We start from the raw sequence: 18,999 nt of genomic DNA on the forward strand, positions 1-18,999 counted from the left end.
TGCTAAAACTCACTTTCTTTATTACAGATAATGATGAATGAAACTAAAGGCCCTATTCATCAAAGCATTTTTCTGCTGATGCCACTCTGGTAAAATCAATGAAACCTTGCCAGCCTGTACACCAACTAAGATTCCTAACATTGCATCCAACACCTACTGTGTCATTTTATGTTTCACACATCAACATGTTTACTATATGCAAACAGAATTTTGAATCTAGCTGCAGTGTAGCATTGTGGACAAATTCACAGGCACACTCCAGGCCATTTGAAATTCAAATTGCTTATGTACAATTTGAACTAATATGATATTTCTCTGGGAAGAGACAATTTGTCCTGAACCTCTAATAAAAGCAGAACATCTCTGCTATTCTGAGAATTAGCTTACAAAATCTTTCAGTAACGAAATAATGTAACAACCAAGAAAGAAAAGGTCATTTGAAAGAAATTTTCACTTGATATTTGAGTCACAGAAACCATGCCAAGAAATTCATCCAGAATGGGACAGTCCCCCTTTAGTGCCTCAGAGCATCTGACAACAGAATTAGGATCTTGATTCTTCACTTTGGACAAGGAACCAAGTACAAAAAAACATTCTGGAAAAACAAAATAGGCTAGAAAAATATTATCTTCTTCCCCCAACCTGCTTCTTAACTGCACTATCAACTATCTTTGTTGGAAAGAAAAAAGCCTGACGGGACTTTCTCTGGATCTTGCTGCTTCACTAAGTCAGGGAGAGGTGACTACTATTTGTAGTGTTTCATTTATGTAAAGAGCACTTCATTTTCAATAGCCCTGCTTGTCCCACAACAGCCTCCAAAGATGTGGTTAGTTTTTAAGTGTACACAGTGGTGAATTAGTGTTCTGTTACTCAGCAGTGAAGATTTCCTTCTCTTTTTCCCCTTAAAGAACAACAGAATATATAGAACACAGAATATATATGGAAGTTACAATGTCCTAACAATAGAACCGAACAAATGAAGTTCTGTTACACATTTCATATTAACACTATTTTGACTTGTGCAAATAACCTAAACTTTTAGTTCAGCATACAAAGGAAAAATTATTTCAGATTGTTGCTAAACTAATTTTTCCAAATTTTAAGGAAGCTGAAAAATGCTTGGAACCATTAGTTCATATCAGGCATTTTTTTAATTCCACAGCTAATTTAGTTTGAGGTAGGAGTATTCCCCACCTCACCTCTGCCAATATCAAAATACTGAAAAGAGGCACAGCAAATTATCAGTGCCAAAACCCAATTCATTATTGTTACCGTAATAGTTTCAAAACCTTTCAATCTATGCCAACCTTAATTTTAAAGAAATAAGTATAACAAAATCATCTTCCCCTCATCCCTGCTTAATATGTTCACAGAACTGTTGTGCAGGGGTACGTGCAGTTGCTTTCCTTCTACCACAAGGGCCAACAACACCGTCTTGTCTTTTCTTTCCTTCTAGATCTGCCAGGGAAAAAGAGGCTGTTACAGAAGTTCACAGCCATCCTCCTGTATGGGGCCTCAGAGGGCAAAGCTGCTGGGCCATGCTTATCTGCAAGTCAAATCCTTGGCATAAATAAGAAACAGGGGAGGCCACAGCCAGTCTAGGGATCTCTGAGAAACCAGATATTTCCCAAGTCTGCAGCACCCCGAAGAGTCTACCTCAAAAAGAATGGTATGAGAGAAAGATGAACAGTTTTGTCAATTCAGAGAAAAGGCAAAACATGTGGGGGATGACTATTCTCTGAAATAAATGAGTCTAACTACATTTCTGGCCTAGCACTGGCTGATGACAAGCTGACATTCAGGGTTTGGCGCTTCCTCAGTAGAGCTAATTAACATCAAGTTCTGCTTCTGATGGCAGGGTAACTGTCCTTATTAAAAGCACTGCTGTGTATAGTAAGGCTACAAACTACTGCAGCCAGTCACAGCACTGCTCCCACAGTCTCAGTTATCACTGCAGAGGATTGTGATGTTGTCTAAATAAGGATAAGAATGAAGATATATGAATGAAAACATAGTAATGAACTTCAAGCTTTTTAATAGACGGTCTATATATTTTTTTCTTATTTTTTAACCCCGAGGCCCCAAAGGACAGTAGGAATTTTACTTTTTCTTCTCTGTATCTGGGCAGAAAGTTACATGCTCTAATGCAATATGTGGTTCACCACAAATAGCACAGCAGTGACTACACATGTCTGTCTGCTTCCTCTTCATATATACCCTGAGCAAGGATTTTTCTCATCTCATACATCATTCACAAACCACTGCAGCGATTCCCCAAAGTCTGTCTGTACCTTCAGCACACTGAAGAAGAAGAAATGAGCTACTTTAAAAAGGCTGCCTTCTCTCTCTGAAAGACTGGTCTTCCACTGCACTGCAAAATCCCTGAGGCTGTATTTTTAGCAGTGCCTCAGAACAGTTTGCCCTTTAAGACTCCAAATGGGAAGAAAACAACAAAATTGGGATGCACAGTCAGTATTTTAGTTGTTGCTCCAAGCACATCCCTTTTACTGCTCTGAAAGTCTGTATTTTTATTCAGTAAGAACTCCTGTGACCAGAAAATGGTATTTCACATCATAGGTCTTTTGAAGAGTAAAACTGACCTACCTGAAGCATGGCAAGAAGAAAATAATTCATCAAAGTTGTGTTGAATAGTGAAATTAGCTGACTTCCACTATGATTATACTTTGGGTTCATTCATTTTATGACATTATTTAGGAATAATAACTTTGAGCAACTGAGTATTTGGCAAACAGCAAATAATTGTGCAGCAGGCTGTTCATCAAAAGCCTCACAAATTAATACAGAAGTTACACTCACCTGTTTGGTATCTGGATTCATTAGATTTAAGCTGCTGGTGGAGATATTCAACATTATGCTCATTCCTGCAAACTGAAGATTGCTCTTTCCCAAGATGCTAGAAAGGACTTTGCTTGGTGGCTGTGAGGAGGGGGGGAAAAAGCAGATTTTTGTTCTCTGATTTTTTTTGAATGACCTTCACTGTATGCAGGGTTAGTGGTGATCTTAAAGGCTTCTAAAAAGTTTATGACTTTTCAAAGATCATTTAATTGCAACAGCTGTTTTCCTCTGGAAATTATTTCTCATTTATACTACTACTACTACTACTATTATTAATAATAGTAATATAATTAATTACACTAGCCAAGCAGTTCTTCATCTACTCTTGACCAAAAGAAAATAGGGGTATTGTGAGACAGCAGAGTCTCATCTTCACCGAGGAACCAAGTAAGATGACTAAGATGAATGCCTTCAGTCAGTGTCTTGACAATGTTCTTGTTCTATAAAAATAGCTTCAACTCTTGAACAGAAATCTGTTGTTTGCTCTGCATCTCCTGACTGTTCTACCCCCTTGCCAAATGGAAAGTGGCACTCCAGTGATACAAATGGAATACTCACAAGATGGGATACAGAGTGTTTTGGACCAGATGATCTATAACGGTCCCTTCCAACCCAAACCATTCTACGACTTTGTCTGTAGACTGTAAGAGTAGGTAAAAGCCAGATATAGCCAAATAAAACCTCTTTATGCTGGGTAAAACACACATCTAAAGATTATCAGAGAATAAGTCTAAGAATGTAATACAGGGGATGTAATAGTATTGATAACTTTTATAGGCCTTTCACCAGGTCTTAGGGTGTTTTGCAGCAATAGAAGTTATGCTGTCAAAGCAAAATTCACAAACTTCGCACCTTTGATAGCTATGGGGAACCACAGAGCTGCATGAGAGCAGCCTCATTCAAGTAACCACAGCCTGTGCTTAGCATAACAGACCAAGTCCTTTAACTTGCTCTACTTGTGCTGGTGAATATTCGTGCTGGTCATTAGGATATAAAAGCAAAATGAATGGAGACAGTGTTATTCTGCCACTATATTTGCATCTGTCCTAAGCTGTCTGCAAGTTTGGATAGTTTTGTTCCTAGCAGGATGGACACACTTGAGGTTCTGTAGTCCTGAAAATTTACATACATTCAATTTTCTCTTCCTTCTGTTTAATTGATTAAAAATTCACTATGTACATGCTGCTCCTATGTAACATGTGCTGCACTATTTCAGCCTTTCATGTTACATAGCTAGCCCTTCATTAACTTCTCTTTTGAACAAACTCTTCTGAATATTCTTGTATCTCTTCTTTCCTTAATCCTTCATGATTCCCAGGTCATGTCTAAGGATCACCTATTCACAGTGTAAATAAAGTGTGAAAATCTGGGCTCAGAAAATGCACGTCACCTTAACCAAATTGATATACCACTAATGGCAGAAACATGATGAATGTACAGATCAGAAAAAGACACATCTTTGACATTTATCTGAAATTCTGTTGCTCTTTTCAATAACTGATAAGCAACATTACTTCTAAAACCTGTAATAAACAAGGTGTCTCACTAGGCACTTGTAAGTCTATTTACTTATTTTTTTCAACTACATTTTGTTTCATTTTGCTTTCCAAGAAGAAAGATACTTTCATCTTCACTTTCAGATTTAAAAGGAAAAGTCGGAGAATCAAGAAATGCCAATGAGAAAAATTTGGTGGAGGTGAAACCATAGCCTTAATTTCAGAGACAATTTCCAATTACACTGTGACTCATGTTGTCACATATGACTGATTTTACCAGGACATGATTCTCCATTGTAAACAAATGGCATTTCTTGGCATTCCTTTCTGCTGAGATTCTGCCTAGATGGTGGAGCAGCTGGGGAAGCAGGCGGACCTTTTCCTTCACCTGCTCATCCTCCTGTGCCCAAGAGCACACACAAGAACTGTAATTAACTACTTTCTATGCTTCTTCAAGATAGCATTACATCCCAGCTTTGCTAGGAGGCCTCTGAGAGAGACTGTTGAGAACCATCAGTGCAGGGGCTGAGCCAAGGCTTTGTCTTCTCCCTGTCTGAAGACTCTAACTCCTAGCACACAAATGAAAATAAAAGCATGCTAATAATGATGTCAGGTACACACTGGACTCACCATCAGGGCTGGTAGCTGAGCATCAGCCTCAGGTGTTTATGGAAAGAACATAGGGAACAAAAGATCACTTCATATGCTCTTTCCATCTCTAGAAATCAGTGATTACCAGACTCATTAAATGTCATCAGTAGATATATCCTTCAAGAACAAATCTAGTCACTTTCCAAACTATATATGTTTTGGGCTTCTGCTGTATCTTCCAACACCTATTTTCATAATTTACTCATGCATTTCATGAAAAGGCATCCCATTTGTTAGTTTTAACTCTTCCACCAGCAATCTAAAAAAAAAAAAAAAAAAAAAAAAAGAAAAAAAAAAAAAAAAAAAAGTAAAAGGAGGAGGCTTCTACAGAAGGAACATAAAGGCACAGTCTTCATCCTAGATGTATTTATATTTCCAGATGCCTACAAAAGCAGATCCTGACCAAAAGGGCAAGTGATAATATACAATGCATAAAAACAGCCAATACTTGAAATGATTAATCATCTGCAATTCTCCAAGCTGCCTTAAAGTCACCTGCCTGCTGTGCCTGGTCTCCACTGTGCTGAACAAAGAAAATACAGTCAACTGCACTACAAGAAAAAAAAATACCTTTCGTTTCTTGAAGGCTCTTTTGGCACCAGGCATGGCTTCACAAACACGACTGATTGCTTCCCTGAAGAGACAGAAAAAAGCTTTATGGCAAAAGAATGTGTGGGTTTCTTCATTATGCTTGAAATGCACTGGAGAGAACAGTTTCAACTGTATTTCTGTTCACAAGTGAGGATAGTTAGCAGGTCAGTTAGTTTTGCTCTAAAAAAGAAATGGTTCCTCACAGTATTAGAAGGACCTTTTCTCACTGTAAATTAGAATATTGTTCTTAATACCACCTTTCCAGTCTCACTTTTGTGCATTGCTTAACACCTTCTTAAAAAAAAAAAAAAGTTTCTTTTGAGAGTTAGAAAGCATCATTTTTCTTACTACCATACTATGCACTTTTCCAGTCAGAACAAAACCACCAGACTTTGGTATCAGAACCCTAAAATATTCCTGATAATGCGTACATTCTATACAGTACATGAGATGTACAACATTTTAATTTGTACTAGTTCAATACAGTCTGAATAGTTTATTAGTGGCCTTATGTGTGCATTATAGGGAAAATTATTGCCATCAATATTTTGCTTCATTTTTTTAACATTGCTTCATTCTTCCCATTGTGCTCAGGTTGCCTGGAAGAAATGTATTTCCAAAACTTATTTGAATAGATACCTTTTCATGGAAGAGTAACCGTACACCACAAAAACTCCTGAATCAAATCATATTGCTCCAAACAAATCTTACAGTTCCTTTCAGTATTTAGCAATTTATTATTTGAATGGTCAGTCTGGTCAGTCTGGTCAGTGTTTAGAATTTGCTCCTGTACACACACAGGTCTTCCCACTCACCACTAGGTACAAGGCTTTAATATGTTTGCCATGCTGCAAGACAGAATGGTTTTACAGGAACAAGCAAAGTTGACTCAAAACCTTGTTTAACTATTTTTAATATGTATTGAGACTAACAGCACATTATATATAGAGAAAAAAACATGTAAATAACACATATTTTATGCAAAAGCCCCCAAAACTCAAAACCAAACTAATGAACCAAAAAAATCGAACCAAAAAAAACCAACCAACCAATCAACCAAATGGGAAACAATGAACTACAAGACAAAGAACAGTCAAAATAATAAAAACCTTGAAACATCATCTGGATAAAGATATAAATTATAGTAATTTTATGCCATATGCCATATATTTCAACTATGTACAGGATCAATATGTGAGTCAGGAGAACAATGCCATACACTTATATCAGCATTCAACTTATATTGGCTCAGCAAATGTTACAAATTATATCAGGTGGCAATCAGTAATTGCTATATAATTATGCCATGTTTGCTTTTAGCTTGGACCCAATCCAAAGTTTGAACCACCTGGAAGAATCACATTTTATTGGTTGGGGGAGATGGGTATTTGTAGGAATGGAACACACACCTTGAACCAGGTTTAGAGTCCTGCCATTCTGAAGAAGTGTGAGATTTATAGCAAGAAATAGTTAAAAAATCTTTCAAGCACACTATCTTTTCTTCAGGTCTAGAGGAGAGGTTGTTTGTTCCATAACTTGTCTTATGCCTTTTTTTCCCCCTCACTTACATTAAACCCTGCCTTGCATATGCACTCAGACCATTTTACCTACAACACCCCATTTCATGATTTGACACCTGTATTTAGTTCCCACTTTTACCACTTTTTTTTTTTACTCCAAACAAGTTAAATTAATTACTAGATTTTCTTACAGAGCAAGTAAAAAGCAATTGGTTTAAAAGAAACATGTATGATGCATCTCAGAAAGCACAGCAAGCATCACCATGATACAGATAGCTATCACCATGATACTGAGACAAGGGTTACTCCTGAAAATTAAACCAGGGAAAAGTAAATAGTACACCTCTCAAAAGAAAAATTCACCAAAAATGTTTTTCTTTGACTCAAGAAACTGGCATCATCTTTTACAGAGTCTTCTCTGGCTACTGAGCTAAAACTTGTGGTTTCCTATCTCTCTCTTCTGCTGAAACAAATCCTTTGGTGTTAATAGAATGAGAAGTCAGGCCACTGGAAGTCTCCAGCCCACTTCAGTCTTTCAGACCCATGCCTCTTGCTTCACCAGGTGTGTCTTAGTTTCCCAGGCATTTTGACTGCACGTTGCTCTCACAGAGACATCACCCACAGTTGTCACCTCCTTGTCTCTTGCAGTGGTCCAACTGGTGCACTGAGATATCTCGTAGGTTTTGCCTCTCACAGAAAGGACTTGGGTTTCTGAGATATATGTTTGAGGGACAAATTATTCTATCATTTCCTTTCTCTTCCTATTTGCCCCCATCATCTTCTCTCTCTAGTGACAGCATGGAACTTACAGAAAGACAAGGGGATTTTCAGGCCACTGCACCCAACAAATGTGTGCAATCTTGCTACTTTTATCGTTTTATTTTTATAGGAGGGCTGGGTCTTGTAGCAGTTCTGCCACTACCTCTCCTATCTCCCAGCTCCTGATAACCAGACATTAAGTGTGCTACTCAATAGATTCATCTGACTCAAGGACCTTGTTGACCAAAACTGCCACTTGAGCATAGGAGAGGAGATACACTAGCTGGAAAGGATGAAGCCCAGGGCAAGCCTCGCACTCCCAGTCTTGGCAGAGCAGAGAAGACTTTAAAAAAAAAAAAAAAAAAAAAAAAAAAAAAGCTGGAAATCCTGGGCTACACATCCTCTCACTGAGTAAAAAAAAGCACTATACAATTTCCAGCTATCTGTCTTCCTTTTGGTAAGACACCTCAGTTTTACAGAACTCAATGTTCCCAAAGACTGTGGGAAGACTGGGAGTCTGTGGGTTTTGAACCTCTATGAACACTACATGTATTCAAGCAACTGCAAAGTTCAAATTAACAATGCTTTTAGTGAAAATGCTGGGAACTTCAGAAAACATATTCATAGAGTAATTCTGTGTAATCAAGGTCAGAGTGTCCTGGCAGCAACTCTTTGCATGCCTGCAACAGAAGGCACAGTACTTTTCCTGCGTGGGAGTTAAGGAGTCTAAAAGCAGTATTTGAAGAAAATAATAAGAAAAAGGTTGACTGAACATCTGTCACTGCACTGATATGCATTTTATCCAAGGGCTATCAAGATGATTAGAGGGATGGAGATTTCCTATGAGGAGAGGCTCAGAGAATTGGGATTGTTCAGCCTTGAGAAGTGAAGGCTTTAGAGTGAACTAGCATGGCCTTCCAGCACCGGAAGGGAGCCTACAAGAAAGGTGAAGAGAGAGTTTTTACAAGGGCATTTAATGATAAGAGGAGGGGAATGGCTTCAAACTGAAAGGGTAGGTTTAGATAAGATGTTAGGAAGAAATTCTCCACTGTGAGGGAGGTGAGGCACTGGAACAGGTTTTCCAGAGAAACTGTGTGTGCCCCATTCCTGGCAGTGTTCACAGCCAGGTTGCATGGGGTTCTGAGCAAGCTGGTCCAGTGATAGGTATCCCTGCCCATGGTAGGGGGATTGGAATTAAATGGTCCTTAAGGCCCCCTCCAACCCAAACCATTCTGTGATTCTATGACAGTTCCCTGACTACTCTGTTCAGAATATTCTACATCAGTTTGGGGGTGAAGTTGTGCACAGATAGCCAGATAGCCTGGTGATGTGGAAAGGATGGCCCTAAAGATTCTTTCCAGCTTGTATTGCCAGGTAGGACAGGGCAGATGTGACCATTTTATTTTTAGCAAATCAAATTTGCAAATGCCTCAGCAGCACAAATATCTGAGAGACAAATCAAGCCCAGGAACTAGGCTGAGCATGCCATCACCTGACCTGTGCATGGAAACAGTTGACTAAGGAAGGCAAAACCAAAAAGTTCTGTATACATCTGCATGCCTAAATATTGCACAATTTGGAAAAGTTGGATGTGACTAAATTTGCTTCAGTTCTAATAAGAAAATTACTTGACACAGACACCCACTACACCTTTCTAAGCCACATCCTGCTTCATTAGCTAGACTCAGATAAAAATCAGTGTAGAGTTATGCCAATCTCTTATAAAATTAGTTACTGTACTGTCTGCAGTAGGGACCACATGCTGAGTTCCAAATCTGCCCAGGAGTATTTTCTACTTTGCAGATGGTCATACTGTGGAGTCATTTTCTTGGCACAAAACATGTTGTGTATTTTGAATATAATTTGAGCATTCAAGTGTATTCAGTACAAAATCACCAATACTCATTTTCTGAGATTGACCTATACTGCTTTAAAGTGGCTTGACATTTGAGACAGAGAAAAGGACATGTTACATTGCCATTTAGTTCCATTAAGAAGGCTAATGCCCTGGTATCGTTCATAGCTTTAGTGATATTTTATTCTGTTATATAAAGTAGTCCACTCAGGAAGCTTGAATGTGTTCCTCTATGAAACATCATCCCATGAAAATACTCTTTATTTTTTTGATTGTGCTGTTCCTGTCCTTAATTAATATTATTTAACTGATTAAACTCCAGAATTCTGGAACTCATATTTCAGGGAAATTACATACACATAGAAAAAGCACAAATTTTCTCAGCATATTTGGAAAAAGTAAAACCATCTCAAATAATGAGATGAGAAAATGTGATTATGTTTTAGTCTGAAATATTTTGTATCAAAATATTTAAAAACTACCAATACTCTCTTGTTAAGGTATTCTGGTGTCCTGTAGTTCCCTAGTTTACTTCTCCCCATCTCAAAAGCTTAGGACTTCACAGGCTGAAAATCACACATCAAAAGACCAACTTTCTAAATGGAAGAACTGTTCAGAAGGCTCACAGTTATTTCGTAACAGCATTAAGTTCCTGTCAGTATTAATCATTACCAAGTATTGTACCAGTATTTTCTGGAGGGAAACAAGGTCTGCAATAAATTTAAAAACAACTTGCTTATGAGAAAATAAATTAAAAAAAAAACAAAAAACAACAACAGAGACCAAAATTACATTTTTAGAAGTATGTTTAATAATTGAAATATTTTTGTTCATTTGCAAAACAGGCAAAATGAGCATGGGCTGTCTGAAGTAGCACAGGGGACATTCCCAATCTCTGAAGACTAAACTAGTATTTGAAGTCAGATTGACCATGTCTGGAGGATGCAAGGCTGAAGAAGTAGCTAAGGAGAACAAATCAAAGGTATGGAAAGGAAGGGGAGGCTAACTCTGCGGCAAAGATGCACCTACTGCCACGAATCCAGAGTACCATGCAACAACACCCCCGAGGGAAAACCCCCACAGAAACTGGTGCAGAGACCAAGCAACGCCATTTGTCACCATCCTGACTGAAGTGAAGTCTGTCTTGGTGGGAAGCCTGGAAGAAAACTTTTGTAGAAAAAGGTGACATCAAGCAGATGTGTCACACAAGCCAATGTCACTGGTAGAGCAAGGAGACGGTAACTCTTCTTTTCCTTTTTTTCAGCTCCCCATTCTGTTTCTTCAAGTGGCATTTACTCGCATGTAGAAAATCTAAAAGCAGAAAACGAAAGGAAGCTGGCCAATTTAATTTTTGGTTTATTGAATAAACTTTATACACTCAAGTGGTTGGCTTTGGCAACTACTAGGCATAGAATACCACAAGTCATTAGATATGCAGAATGCAATCTATCTAATGATAGTTGTTCTCATGCTCCTGAATCTTCAGTGTGAAACTTCCATTAACCTAAGAGAAACCAATGCAGTTTGAAGGACTATTTTGCTTGTATCGGCAAAGAAACTTTTTATCCATTGGTATGCTCAATGCTGTTCTCAATATTTGTAAATTAACTAACTTTTTAAGGAATATTCGAGACAATTTGTACTATTTGTACCTTCTTTCATAACATGCAAGTAAGTTTCAGAAAACCCAGTTTCACTCAACAGTAACAGAAAAATCTACCTGATCTTGATGATTTCTTCCAATACAATAGTTCTGAGCAATAGTCTTATTCTAAGAAATTAATTGTATATCCTACTGGCACACCTTAGATATATCTTTTAACTCTGCATGCATATGCAGCTTTTATGAACATAAAGTAAGGGTATATGAAACCTTGGTGTTGAATGTACAGCTACAAAACCTTCCTTATAGACAACCCTCCAACTGTCAAGAATATAATTAATGACACAAAAAAAACATCTAAAAAAATGTACTTTAACATTTAGATATGCTAAGTAGCTCAATCCTTTAACATCTTTTATGACCTTCTGGCTTTTTTTCCACTCAGCCTGGTCCCTAGCTACTTATCATAGTACTGGTCAGAGAAATGGAGAGAGAATTTAAAACTGTTTTCTGTTGCTAAATCAGGATCATAGTAATCTCCAAACTGGGCCCAGCTTCACGTCATTTACTAAAATATTTTCTCTCAAGGAGTAGATATTAGCAAATATTTCAAAGGTAGACACAGGAAAATTTACAGAAGTAGAGTGAAAACATTTAGTTTAACAAATATTTTTGTCTAATGCCTAACTGGCTTCATGTCCAAAGCAGAACTTTGGAGACAGGTATCTTACAAAAGCTCCATGTAAGATAGATGACACTTTATAAGTATCTGGGCTGTGTATGTCAAGAAGGACTGTTCAGTGTTGATTAACTGTCTGGTGTGGCTGGACATGTCATGTGAACACCACACAAATTCCTTATGCCATCGACTCTTTGTGTAATCACACTGCAAAGTGCTATTAGCGGAACTTGAGAGTGTCTTGGTTTCCAGGTTTCTGTCAGTTGATAACTTTGTACTGCAATTTGTATTAAAATCATGTTAAGACCACTCTGCTTCAGGTCCTGCTTCTGCAGACCCATGTGGAGTCACCAACTTTCTGAAAATTCAGGATACGGTGATATCCATAACTGCTTCCCTGACTATTTGGCTTCCAACTTTCCACCTTCCCCATCCTCCAAGAGGCTCTTTGTTTTCTTACAAAGACACATGGACTGGGGGAGCTCAATTAATTGCTCTCTGGCTTTGCATTACTATATATTAGTAAAATTATTCCAAATACTAGGTAACAACTTCCACGCTAATACTACATTGAAAAGGAAAGATTCCTGCCTTAGGCACACAAAAACCTATTTATCCTACCCCATTTCTGTGCTAATAACAGTTTAAGTAGGAAATGTAAATTTTTTTCAAACTATCAGGCATTATATCTGCCATTGCCCCACTTAAAGGTGTGCTGTATGAATTATAAGGATGCCTCCATCCACTTTTGAGACTCCTGCTTCCTGGTGAACCAAGCAGCAGCCAGAACCTCATGCTTCCCACAGCTTTGACTCTGAAGTAACTGTGCCCACCTCTTCCTGCAACTGCAAATGTACAATGTGTTCTGCCATGTCCTAAGAGCCACCCCACAAGCAGAGTTCACATGGAAGAAGGCAGAGATAAAACACACTCACCTTTAAGAAAGACAGCATGTTAAGGAGGACACTGAATACAGAATTTACTGCAGATAACAGATTACCTATCTGCCTTCAAAAATCACAGGAGACACATTCTTGCTTTTCAATGTCTTCCACCCCTTTTTTCAGTGATGCTTGCTCATAGTTTCTGCAAACAACACAGATACAGGTGAAACACAACATTAACTGAACTGCTTCATATTGTTTAGCATTGGACTCAAATACAACTCTAAAATTTGGATTTCCACCATCTCTCCTCCAGGGATATTGGCATAAATTGATTTGGCTCAATAATTTCATTAATAAAGTTCAGTGCTCAGATTTGGAGAGGAATACATTTCAAGCTGGTCATCCCAATAGAGTTAATGTAGAGGATTGGGATCAGAGTTTGGATTTGGGTCCACTGCAGATATAAGGTATTTCCTTCTACCTATTGCTATTAAAACAGCATGCAACACAATATTTTACTTAGCATGGGGATGTGTGACTTTATGATGCTGCATGCAGTAAACTGATGACATTCAATTAAATGCCAGTGAACATGCATCCTTGTAGTGCAGACTCAGATGTACAACAAACTGTGAGTGCAACAGCTAATTCAAACCAGTGAGTAATTCACTCATGCATACAACACAGAAGTGAGGACTCATTATTCTACTACAGCTTTAACGATAAGCATACAAACATATTACATGAGCTGCAAACACTGCACATGTTGCAAAAGAATTTTACCTGATTTTTTACTTATTTTTTTTACAAAAAGCCTGAAGGCACAAAGGGCTAGGCCACAGAAGCTTAATAGTGGCCCCTTTCTATGACGACGCCGGTAGGTTTCAGATGAACTTTAACCACTTGCCACCCGTGGTTAGCTCAGTAGCCTTGTCTGCTAGTCCTCCTCTTCCTCCACTATGTTGAAAATTAAATGCTTTTGTTTCTCTTGCTGCCCAAGAAAGTAATTTTGACTTCTTATGTGTTTCAAGAATTATCACTGGGTAATTAAAGATGCAACACAGTGGCTTCAGCTGGTTTTGATTTATCATTATGTGTAACTGCTGACCGTTGTCTGGCGCATCCTCTTATTTGCTCAAGAATTCACAAGACATTACATTCATTACAGGAAAGAATAAATACAATACAACTGATTAATACTACTCTAGTTCTTCTATTTCCCCTGTAGTGAGAGAATCTTGAGACTTCGTATGTATAATGATAAAGGCAAAAACTGTGATAAATTTTACATAACTGTTCATTTTTCCTCCAACTCAAAATTAGGGCAGTAATACCAGTGCAAGGCACCACCAAGGTTATTAAGATCTGATGAAGAGTATGCCAAGTGAAAATGTTTGCTCACTGCTTTCACATACAGATAAATGTATTGCTGCAAGTTTTAACATATTAGTGTACAAAAAGTGAAAAGGCAAAAGAAACAAATTACAGGATAGGATAGGTTAGACAGCATTAGACGGCACAAATTGATATTTCACAGGACTGCAATAAGGAAAGACTACTGAATAAACTATTTACTCTGGGGCTTTGATGCAGCTCCTGAAATTGAAGCCAAAGTTCTTCATTTGTCAGATACATCCATGCATGCACACTGATGTATATACTTTCCTAATGCATTATAACAGCTGTGATTTTCAAAGCCATTCAAATAATCTACACAACCTTTTCCCATGAATTTCTTATCTGTAATTCACCAGATAAGTGGAAATCTCAGTCCAATTTTTAAGTAATTTCTAAGTGCTCACTCAATAATTTAAGTGCCATTTTCAAGCACCTAATTCATTTAATCACAGAGTTGTCTGTGACTGGGACTAACAGTTTGTCTAAAATAATACTAGGAGTTTTCAAGCAGAGCAAGAGACTACATGTCTTACCCTCCCATTACTAAGCCCCACAAATTTTTTCTTCCAGGAGTTGATGCTGCTTATTTCACTTTGGGGATTTGTTCATCCTCAAAGCTGACAGAGACATAAAGCAAGATACGCAATAACTGGAAGGCAGAAAAAAAGGCAAATTTAGGATTCCTAATAACTGACTTCCTATGTTTAAGCTCTGCAACACAGAGAAAAAGCAAGGTTAAGAAAGGAGGCAGGGATAGGCATGTGATACAGTGCTAGAAAGGGAGTAAGTGCTTTGTATGTCTGAAACATACATGCCTACTTATTAGGAAGAAATCCAGGCTTCCACACTAAATCAAGTAACTTGACTCATTTTCTCTGTTTTTTAATCATACTTAGTAAATACTGCATAATGCTAAGAGTCATACCAGTCCAAGACAGATCACTTTCTTCTATGACTGGTTTTGAATATTTTGAAAAAATAATAGTTCGAACAGGTGTGATACATGCAGTAAGATCAATTTATAAAGTTGTGGGTCAGAAGCAGATTGCAGCTGCTGTGTTGTCTGTTTCTCTGGTTAGAGGAAACAGCATAGAGAGGTTTACACAGAGAAGCTTTTACTTCAGCTATAGACCCAGACTCCTTGGCTGACGCAGTCATGGCTAACGCTACAGACCTAAGCCTTGGTCGCACCACATCAGAAGCAATCAGGCTACCAGGACAGTTTTTTTTTGCTGGTGGCAAGCTGCAGAGAAATCAGCAATGGATGTACCTAGAAATACATGTATGATGTAGTAGATATAAATGTAATTTTTAAATGTGTTTATTTTATTTGCAATCAAAGGGCTGCACAGACCATTTGGTATCAGATGTCTTCTTAAGAACGAATTGGTGCCCATAATATTAGAACAGCAGCCTTATTAGAATTCAGTACATACCTTGAGGCCTGCATTATGTTTCTTAAAATACACCAGAAAGTTAACTAGCATGTGTGAATTTTAGCAATTACTTAATAATACTTTCTTAAAACAGTAGGCTTGTACATGAAACACTACATAACAAAGCATGTGAGAGCTGAAAACCTAGGACATGACAAAGGGCTTTTTAGAGCCAGATGAATTAAAGAAAGGCACGTTAGTATTCTAGGTCCTGATTCCAGAGCACTGTTTTATGATAAACAGAAAATTGTAAATGCAAAATAAAAAACAAAACAGGAAGATACGGCTCCTTGCTTGAAAAAAAAAAATAATTCTGTGCTCTAGATATAATTAGAGGAAGGTGGGATAACAAAATTATTTCATGTAGTGAAATATACTATAACTTCAACAGAAAAAAATATAATTCCAAGTTTGTTTCACAGTAAAAGCTAATAAACTTTTTGGTTTTTTATTAGAGGAACTACAAGGCAAAGCTATTTTGTTTGTGTAGACCATATTGTTTCAGATCACCAAATATGCTTATGTATTCATGTCAGAGTAGTGCCTTTAAGCTAGATAATAAGAAAAGTAGAACACTATTACAACGAAGGCATACAGTGAAGGAAACTGTGCAGAAAAATTAGGATGAATTAACTTCCAGATATAGAAAACAAACCAAATAATTATCACAACTGTTTTGTAAGCCAGCATCATTGAATTTCCAAGTGGTAAACATAAATGTACCACCTGCATTGAAACTACAACTCTGCTTAGAAATTAAATAATTATTAAAGGTCAGTGCTGAAATACATCAGAAATGTACATGATACATTTTTAAAAGTAAAGTAGTAAAATTATCAAATGCTTCCATAGTCTACATTGCTTGAAAAACAGGATTCTGTCATTTACCTGTCCTTTGGCTTCTGCGCCTCTCATCAGTGCAGTATCTTGACAAATTAATGGTTAACTTTTTGTGAGGCCTTACATGGCCCAATTCAAAGCTGTTGTATGCAAGTGTAACTCAAAGTCAATACATATAGACCATATGATTAGCATCCAAGCCTAAAAACAAGTGATTTTTCTCATTTAATAAAATTCTTACAGTATGATATATGGCTTATGACAGATTTATTTACTGTCAGCTGTAAGATGCCTCAAAGAGGTGAAATTCAACCACTGTATCCAGTCACATCATTTTACGTGTGTTTCTTTGAAAAGGATTTCTTTATCATTTCAATTCCTGAATTTGAAAAAGTGGTCTCCATTTGCTACATGATGCCAGTGCTACATTCCTCTGAAATAATAACTCAGCTTTCCAAGTGAAAATGCCTGCAAAACACCATTCCTATAGTTCTCAGAAAATATTAGAAAAAAATAATTCATGAACACTTCTACTTCTCTAGTGTTGTACTTATATATTGCTCTTACAAAAATACCATGACACATTTAAAGGAACTGTCATAAGAACCTAATACAAGGCTATTGTTTCTTACATACAGTCTGAAAATGAAGTAATTCTCTCTTTCGTTGTCTCTGGTATCATTGTGGTGATATATTTTCCTTTATATCCTTTGTACAGATAGTTTATAATCTGACAACCTTCGTAAGAAATTACTATAAAGACCCATAAGCATGGGGCTCCATACCAGCTCCCTAGATTAATTTTGAGATCATAGATTTTAAGCATATTCTAATTCTCACTGTCTTAATTGTCATAGATTGGTACCCAGAAAAGTCCCTCACCTGGCATAACAAAGAGGTTAAAATTTTCTAAGGTAGCTCCTGGCATATCATAAATCCACATAGAAAATAGCCTTTAAGTCCTTTTGAAACTATTTATATCATGCAAGGGATTTACATGTAAAATCAAAACTTAAAAGTGGATTTATGGTATCCAAAAATCCTTTACCATGTGATTTTCCATCTTTCTGGCCTCTTCGCTCTCGGGACACAATTCAGAAGTTACTTTAAAAAACAAAGTTGTACAAAATCTTACCTTGCAACCTGCATTCTAGTACTGAAGTCAAGAGATCTCATTGACCGTAAGACTTCTATACAGCCCAAGTACTGTAAGGTAAAAGAAATGGTTGGAAAATGTATTATAATTAGGCTTGAGTTCTGGGAGAAAGTGCAACTAACCATTAAAAGGCAATGTACAATTCTTATTTTTACATTTGATTTACCCTATGTCTAAAGTAGATTATTGTGATTATGCTGTTCTATGTCACAGATTTGTTCCATAAACATTTTGTTTTATTTGTCACATTTCATTCAACATATCATTTTATGTTTAACCTGGTCATTGTAATACACACAATTTCTAATGTGTTGACGTGCTTTTTTTAGTTTTCTTCTATCTTAATTGATCCACTTTAGATACAATCAAAGTAAAAAACAATCTTAATGAGAAAGGAAGTGTGGTAAAAGAAATTTAGAAATAGGACAAGGTTATTTAAAAGATAGAGAACTAAGTCTCATTAGAACAAAAAAGGCATCTTATAACAGGGAAAGATGAAAAGAACACCAGCAACTAAATTTCTTAGTAAACAGCTCAGGGATAGATGTGATTTAGTATTTTCATTTTTTATAGTAGTAAAAAGGTGGAAAATGCTAATACAATATACTAATAACTCATGCTGGGAAATGGCTTTAACAGGGTCATTCAAGAAAAGAATGACATGAAGGTTAGCTAATATTAAGACAAGACCAGACTTTTTGACCCAGATTTCTGCTCTGCATCTCTGTGGAAAAAACGGACTATCATTATGAAAGATGTTAAAATTCAACATTATCTATCACTTGTGTGAAAAAATCGGGTGAATCTTCTAGATTTGCTTCCAAAAGTGGGCATAACTTGCTTATGCTGAAGTCTACTGGAGCGAAAGCTCTTGTCATATATTTGTGTGGTGTCTTTGCACAAACTGCCTCATGACTGGCATGACCCAGGCAGTAGCTTGGCATGTAGGTTAAGTATTCAACCATACACCTGACTTTTGAAAGTCCGGGGACCTGGGGAGAAGTCTTTACACCCTGAGCCTGTTAATGATGATCATGATGCTATTCTAACACTGTGCTTTTTTTTCAGTTTTTCTATCTTCACAGCACAATACAATCTATCTGAGATGAAACTGGTGCAAAAAATTGCAACGTTTTAAAAGTGCTTGCATCACTTTAAAAGGACTGCTTTTTTAAAAAGTGAGGCCACAATTTTTGCCTGTTTGGGAATTTTATTTTTGCTGAAAAAATAATCTTTTAAGTAGAGAATGACTACATCAGTAACCATAATAAC

General features: G+C 37.1%; 1 protein-coding gene across 5 annotated transcripts in view; it reads right to left on the bottom strand.

Annotated features, from left to right (window-relative positions):
* Positions 1-18,999, bottom strand: part of SHC3 (SHC adaptor protein 3) — a 59,085-nt gene that overhangs the window by 23,420 nt on the left and 16,666 nt on the right. For all 5 annotated transcript variants that reach the window (XM_015653319.3, XM_015653318.3, XM_015653317.3 and 2 more), the window contains 3 exons: positions 17,707-17,777; positions 5,574-5,637; positions 2,818-2,937 (listed from right to left, as the gene is read on the bottom strand). In XM_015653319.3, coding sequence (XP_015508805.1) covers positions 2,818-2,937; positions 5,574-5,637; positions 17,707-17,777 — 255 coding nt within the window. The remainder of the gene's footprint in view (positions 1-2,817; positions 2,938-5,573; positions 5,638-17,706; positions 17,778-18,999) is intronic.

This window comes from Parus major, chromosome Z (assembly GCF_001522545.3).
Source record: "Parus major isolate Abel chromosome Z, Parus_major1.1, whole genome shotgun sequence".
Lineage (NCBI taxonomy): Eukaryota > Metazoa > Chordata > Aves > Passeriformes > Paridae > Parus > Parus major.